Source organism: Teleopsis dalmanni, chromosome X, assembly GCF_002237135.1.
Source record: "Teleopsis dalmanni isolate 2A chromosome X, ASM223713v2, whole genome shotgun sequence".
Taxonomy (NCBI): domain Eukaryota; kingdom Metazoa; phylum Arthropoda; class Insecta; order Diptera; family Diopsidae; genus Teleopsis; species Teleopsis dalmanni.
In genome coordinates this window covers 40316487-40324210 of record NC_051848.1, presented here as the reverse complement: position 1 = coordinate 40324210, position 7724 = coordinate 40316487, and the positions used below count along the sequence as shown (strand labels likewise).

At 30.9% G+C, this 7724-nt stretch overlaps 1 protein-coding gene across 2 annotated transcripts; it reads left to right on the top strand.

The window, feature by feature from the left end:
* Positions 1-213: 213 nt before the first annotated feature.
* LOC119689256 lies at positions 214-7233 on the top strand. Of its 2 annotated transcripts, XM_038104048.1 has the most exons (6): positions 214-447; positions 1353-1424; positions 1479-1547; positions 4904-5010; positions 5114-6832; positions 6943-7233. In XM_038104048.1, exons 4-5 carry the CDS (start codon positions 4912-4914, stop codon positions 6704-6706), a joined length of 1692 nt encoding a protein of 563 aa, XP_037959976.1. In that variant the 5' UTR covers positions 214-447; positions 1353-1424; positions 1479-1547; positions 4904-4911; the 3' UTR covers positions 6707-6832; positions 6943-7233. The 2 variants fall into 2 exon arrangements, with proteins under 2 accessions (XP_037959976.1, XP_037959977.1); XM_038104049.1 differs by lacking the exon at positions 1479-1547.
* Positions 7234-7724: the final 491 nt, after the last annotated feature.

Here is a 7724-nt window from a genome sequence, read left to right as displayed (position 1 = left end):
GATAATTTGGATTTGACTGCTTGCATAACATACCTATCCTTACGGTCATAGCCAAAAACCACATAAAACTGCTCTGAATATATGTCTTATGAATGTCCTTATAACATTGCTATAACTTATTTTTTGATTTTTTAATTTCTTTTTTCATATAGTAGTCTTTGTTTTTTATATTAACATTGACTTATAAAATGCATTTATAAATTATTTTTAAATTCTGATTGTGTGTTTCGTAAAAAACGTTCTGAGCGAATAAATTTTAATTTATTTATTACTTTTGCTTGTAATTCGAAATTTATTCAGTTTTTTTCTTTAACTGGGAATTTTTTCGAAAATTAAAACAATATTTAATACCGTCAACGTTCACATTGGCTTAAGTACAAAAATTTGTATGCATTTTAAATCGAACGCCCTTAGACTAAAGAAGGTCTTTATGAGATTTATTCCCTGGTAAGTTAAATATTCAACTGTAATTTATATAATAATATTTAAAATATATTTTAGTAGTATTGAGTATTATTTTATATATTGCTTATTAGGTACAACTTTTTCTAAACGTATAGTACAAATATCATATTAACTTAGTATTGTTTAAGGTATAAACGCTCTAATTGCTTTCCAATGCTCTATTTGTAACTAATCATAGACTCTCAGTGCGTTGCTCAATTAGACTGACTGACACAGCACTTAAACCTAATATAGTTTAAAATCACTCTCAAAATCATCAAAATGTTAATTATTTACTAAATATTTTGTCTTTCGGAATTAAGTTTATAAGACGCAATAATTTGTGATATATTAAGAATAGCTGCTATCGACTGCTTCATATTTTCTATTGTACCTTAAAGTGCAATGCCCTTAGTGTTATAAAACGCCATTAGCCTTCAATCGTAGCTGGTATTACTTTTTTGGTTTTATTGTTAATGTTATGAGGTTCTTGAATTACTGCCTAACTGTTCGAAATTACCCTTCAGCTTCAGCTTCGTGAAGGAAGCCAAGGGTAAGGATAGGTCAGTCAGTTTTTTGATTGACAAAGCATTCTTGTCCACTTTGATGAGTTCTGATGGTCTCCAAAATTAAAAACTGAAGAAATATACTTTGTCGTACCATCAAAATTGTCGGTCGCGGTAGAGATAAATTGATCGATAGATAAACAGATATATAGATAGATAGATAGATAGAAAGATACATATATAGTTGCGATCCTTTAAATAATTTTAGTAACATAATATATTATATATTAATTTATAAATATTTTAATATACATAGTTTGATTAATATTAACTTAGTAACATCTTTTTTATTGTGTTTGACCATTTCGATTTGATATGTGAAATTAAATTTTTTTTTTTCAGTTGAAATAGATTCTTGAGAGCGTTACGATTTTATTCGAAATTTTAAAGGCCGTTTATGCTAAATTCAATATTGTAAGTACACTTTTTATCAGTTTTAATTAATTATTAATTTAATAATTAATATAGGAAGATATAACACTAAATTCGTGTAAATTCGAAATTCAAAATAAATTAAATTGATCTGACTGCTTTCTGGTAAGTTTATTAACTTAAATGCAAAATGTCTTTAAAAATATTTTTCAAAATTCCCAAAAATTCAAATTTTATAGCAAACTGAGTAAAACCCTTCCATGCCCTATCGGTCAATATATGTCTGCTATATTGGAAGTTGTTATTAATTTTATACAGTACTGTTGTCTTCATATTGAAACTGCGAAAGTCACTTGAGAATCTTTGTAATCATCTATGTATTTCCTTTCTATCTGACACTGACACTGCTACATTTATAGAATGAAAAAGACCCTTCGTTATATCGAAAACGATTAATGATATAATATTTGTATTGAAATAAGTCTTAATAATATCAACTTATAGTGCACTAATAAGTCGAGGTAAATCTTCAAGACGATTGCTTATACATATTTTAACCAAACATTGTTGTAATGATTAAAATTCGTGGAACCACTTCGTAGAACCCCTTTGAATCTTGGTGTCAGATCTCTACGTATCTATTCACGTATCAATTCTATGTATCTATAAAACGTATCTATCAGCTACTTCAATTAAGGCATAACCTGTTTAGTTTTTCGCGGCTTGTACTCCAATTCATATTTCAGTGCCTATACTTAGCTAGTAGAAGATCAAAAATCTTCGGGTCGCCTTTTTTTACCGAACTGACCAAGCTGTCTTCCTGCAATAATAGGGACATAGCAGAATTTATGAAATCGTCAGTTTGGTTTAGCTTTAACTAATGGGGGAGTCATTGCCTTTTTCAACGTACTTCCCTTTTAGTCTATGTACGAATTAACGCTATTCGTGTGGTGCTAAAACGGGCTATTACTTGAGTTTAAGTGGGTTTTCTTGGATACAAGGCTGCCATTCTACTCTAACCTAATCTTCGCAATATGATATGTTGATACAGTGGGCTTATAGTATACCAATCTAGATCTAGTAGTTTAAATTTGCAGTACTACCACATCGTTATTTATTGTATTAGTACATTTATGGTCGGACTTATTCAGGTCTAGTAGTGTGAATGCACATGATTATCTATTCATTGTCTTATCGAACGTCGTAGTGGTAATAGTTAGCAAATTAGAGTTTTGTCTTTTTCAATTATAGCTCTCCGGTAATATTGAATACGATATTTAATTAAAACAAAAATATTTTTTTATTCCTTTGAAAAAAGAAAGCAAATTAGCGAGTTATTTGATTAGTTGCTTGGGAATATGAAGGCACTAAAAGTCTGCAACATTAAGTTGGATTATTAAACGGCACTGTTCATAACTTGTGTAATATCTGTTAATACTAGTTTGCCATATCTGTCAGGAATTTGCCATACTGTGCATTACAGCGCCAATTTAAGGACACAATGCACGTATATTACTTATAAAAGTCTGACATAGTCATCATTGGCAATATTAAAAGTTTTCATGTTGAAAATTATTTCTTGAAATTAATGCTTGAGGATTAACTTTCAGTTCTTTACTTTAAGTTTGTGGTAAAAAAAGTCCACACAAAAGTTAAAAAAAAAATGATAATAAAAAAGCGTAGAAAAATTGTCATAAGAAAACTGGCAGTACAAAAAAAAAAAAAATCTCAAGCAAAAAAACTAAAGCTGGTGAATCCTTCAGACGTGCTCTTATTGGCATCATTTAAAGGAAAAATTTAGATGGAGGAAAAACTTTTAATGGACATAATGACGACTGTCAACTATTCAACTATGCAATGAAGACACTTTTGCTCTGTTGTAGCTGTTGGCAACTGTGTTGGTAGTGTCGAATACCGAATACAGCACTAACTCCGCCATTGGCACACTGGCACTGCGTTCCTCTCACCATTGTGAATGATGACCAAATTGATGAATTTCTAAGCAATTCCAACATACAAACCCATTCTACTTTATTGTTTTGTTTGAGTTTTAGGACCATTTGTAAACTTATGGTTACTTTCTCAAGCAAGTTTGTGCTCTGCCGTCCTCGCTTCTTGGAAGATATATTATTTTTATTTTGATTTGAATTTTTTTCTCTCACACATTCCAATTCATTCTATATACAAATTCTGTTTTTGATGTCTATGTTGGGGACACACAAAAAATATTTTGTCCTAATTTTCATTTTAAGTTATAAACTTATTCCAAAATTTAAGCAGTTCTTGCTTAGCGTTTCGTTTTATTAGAAAGTTATTACGGCTCGTAGTTGTCTAAGGGTTAGAAGTCACTTTGAGAAAGTAAAAAGGCAAATGTTAATTTAATTTCCATTTAACTGCATTTATAGTAAAGCAACTTTGAAATTAGTTCAATTTTGATTTAGTTCGCTTGAAGTATAACATGCTCTTAATGAGGAATGTGCTAGTCAAGAAACTTCACTTCCAGTAATTTGTTCCTAATTTGTCTAACTCAAACTGCCATGTTTGGATGAACACATTATAGGTCAAGTTGGGTATTAGAGAGCGCGTCTTAACACAAGTAACCATACTTCTGTTCAGAAAAATGCTCTCTAGTTGCTAGGAAAAGATAAAATACTATTGTGTTTATTAGAGATCAATGTGCTATACTTGCTAAATCATTTGGTCTCACAAAGCAGATTCACCTTACTAACGTCGTCAAAACGACTAACAAACGATCTTTTATATTATGTTGTTAATATCTATCGCTCATTGAGTTATCCTCAAGAGCCAAATTCCCCTAACCGTAGTTTTAATTAAACTTCGTACACTAACATTGTCCAGATTAACTGAAGACTATATTGAAACTAACTTTATCTACTTTTTCCGAGGCAATGAGGAAACGATCTTTTATTGTGGTGTTGATATCTATTGTTTATTGAATCGGTCTCAAGTTGTCAACGGAAGACAAGCTCTACTTGCCGTAGTTTTTATTCAAGTTACATTTGTAGATATAATCGGCCATATAGATAAAGTGAAGAAGATACGATAAGTATACCCCTTCTATCACTTTTAAAATGAGGGAACGATCTTATACACAATATAGTTGATTTCAATTGCATATTGAGTTGGTCCCAACTTGCCAGTTGAATGAAGCTCCACTAAACGTTGCTTTCATTATAATTCCACATGCTATGCTTCTCAAATCATCTCGTCTTCCAAACAATGTGATATAGATCTAATAACTCAATCTTAACTACTTCTGTCAAAGCGGTCAGTAAAGAAAGCGATGCATTTTTAATAAGTCTTTGCAGTGCTGAACTTTCCAACGTTTTTAGGCATGTGTCAGTGTTTAGAGTGTTCCAACCTGTATTCACTTATAGATGTGGCAGTGGTAGGATTTTATATAGAAACAGTTGCATCGGATTTGGCTGTTCATATTAAACAGACTTATTATAATATGTATATTATTTATTGAGTGATCGAATTACGATTCTTTATTTTAGAGTTGGTAATGGAACTGCCCACTGGTAAAACAGTTTTGTGCCTGCTTCGCTTTAGAAAGCGTTTGAATACTGCAGAAATAATAAAATATGGGTTGGCTTACTGTAACGTAAGTACAGTATATATGCTACTTACTACTTAGTAATATATATATATTAATATTTATAGGTTTTAAATATTTACTAATTCTAATTTTTTATTATTTTTAATAGAATGGAAATACAACAAAAGCGCAAATTTTGGAGGGAATATCTTGCCTGGTGAGCATGGGTTTGGTAAAAAGAATTACAGCTAATAAGAATAAAAAGGAACCCTTCGAAGAGTGTAAAGAAGATGACGATGCAGAATACGAACTAACAGGAACAAGTAAATATAAATGGTTGGAATCTGATGCTACTAGTGAGGAAGAAACTGAGACTACTTTAAGTAAACTCAAACAAAAGGACTTAAATAGCTTACTATCAATAAAGAAAGAAAAGGATATGGTTTATGTTGATTGTCAACAGCATGTAGAAAACTATCTAATGACTAATACGCACGCTTTGGTTGACGATAGTAAACTGAGAAATATTTCACCAGATGAAAGTAAACAGGAAGAGGCTGCTTTGTTCAATGAAAGTAAGCAGGATCACACAGTTTCACTTGACGCAAGTAAGCAGGCAAAGACTATTTCACTTGATGGAAGTAAACAGGAAGAGCCTATTTCACTTGATGAAAGTCAACAGGAAGACCCTGTTTCACTTGATGAGAGCAACACTGCTGGCTCTACGATTATAAATATGATTAAAGATCATGCTTTAATGATGACAACTCTTTTCAAACGAGAATCATCTGAGAAGATATCAGAAAAAGTTATTAACCAATCCGTTAAAGAGAAACGTCAGCACATTTCTGAGGTAGAAGAAAATAACATATCCGTTAAAAGTGATAATATTGCTACTGATATGTGCAACGATGACTTTAAGAAATATGTACTTGATAGTGAGGACAATACTAAAGCATATGCTGTGGTTCAAAGCAAACAGACCAAGGTACCGTTGGATAAAAAACCTGAGAAGAAGAAGAAAAAGAAGATTAAGCAAGTTATTGGTAAAAAAATCAAATATCATTCTAAAAAGAAAAAGTTATTGGTTGCAAAAACGCCTCTACAAAAACGTTGCATTAATGGTGACATTAAAGATGTTAAAGGTGTAAAAGGTGTAAAAGGTATTAATAAGGATTTATGTTGTAAGAAGCTTGAGAGAAAAATCAAAGGAGCTGTCCGGGGTAAAAATAATCGTGTTCATCCTTTACCAAAGAAGATGGCAATGGAAAGGAATACTCAACAAGAGCGTATTATTGAAAATTTCCGTGCTGTTATGAAGAAAGGTAAACAAATTGTTAATGCTAAAAAGCGGCTACCGAAAAAAAAGCCGAATGCAAAATGTCAGCAAAACAAGTGCGTTATGAAAATGTGTAACCACTGTAAAAAAGTTAAAGTTTACATTAAGAAGGTTTATGGCACTGGTAAGATTCAGACATATAGGGTCAGATTAGGTGATGAAATAAATGCTGAAGATATGAAAACTAATGAGATATATAACAGATTATTTGGTGACACAAAGCTTGATCCCAAGCCAATAAATAAACGTAAATTAGGTAAAAAAATTAAGAATAAAGTCAATTTACGTAAAAGACCTCATGTCATGTGTAATGAAAACGATGTGATGAAAATAGTCAAAGAACTACGTGTCCACTGTAACACACCAGAGGATGGTATATACTTACAATCTGTTCCAGTACCTAAGAAGAAGAAGTTGTGTTGAAAAAATTATTAAGAATAATTAAATTACTTACTTTAACACTGCATACTTAAACCACGAAAGCGAAAAAAGTCTCTTTAGGAACCCACATAAAACGATTTAGGTCATAAAAGTTTATAAAAAGGACAGGTAAATGATAATATATTTTTAAAATCTATATTATGTACAACAAAAAATGTACAGAACAATTTTAAAAAAAATTAAAAAATACTTTATATATAATTTTTGTTCATTTTTAGTGAGATATCAGTGGGATTCAATTCAACCAACTTTTCTTCAAGCAATAGTAATTCCCACAAAAATCTGGGTGCTAATCAAATGAAAGAAAAGAAAAAAAATCCACAACTCAAGAAGCGGTTCTTATAGGTCGGTAGGTTTTCAAAAATTTCGTCAAAACAATTCAGCTTAAAGTTAGAATAAAACGGAATACTTTGGGATACCCAATAAATTAACCCATATGTCCTTACAAAATTGTTTATCTACAAAATTAAAAATGCATAAAAATTAATAAATTGTTGTAAAAATAAATAAACAAATCAAAAATAACAAAAAATCCCAAAACTACTAGTTTTAATATAACCAAAAATTTTTTTTTTGCAAACATATCGGATCTAAATACTGGAAAAAACACAGCGGAGTTTTCGCTAAGTAATTTAATACTTTAAATAATTAAAAAAAAATTAGTATTGCGAAATATAATCGCGTTTCGTATATAATCTGCTTTCTCTAAATTTCTTCTTTAGCTTTTCAGAAAGTTTTCCTGCATCAAAACACTCAAGTTGCTCACTGTGTTTATGAGAGTATGTACTTCCTTTCTTATCGATATTAGAATTGCCATTTGCCACGCCTCAACTACTATTATTATTATTATTATAAAACTATTGTCGTGAAATCATCCACAATAGCCGATATTGTGGCCAGAGAACCCTATTGTGCCACTTTCACTATTGATTACGCATAGCCTTTTAAAGCTTTGTCAATAAAGTCCAGAACTAAATCTGGAGAAGAGCTCTTAAACAGT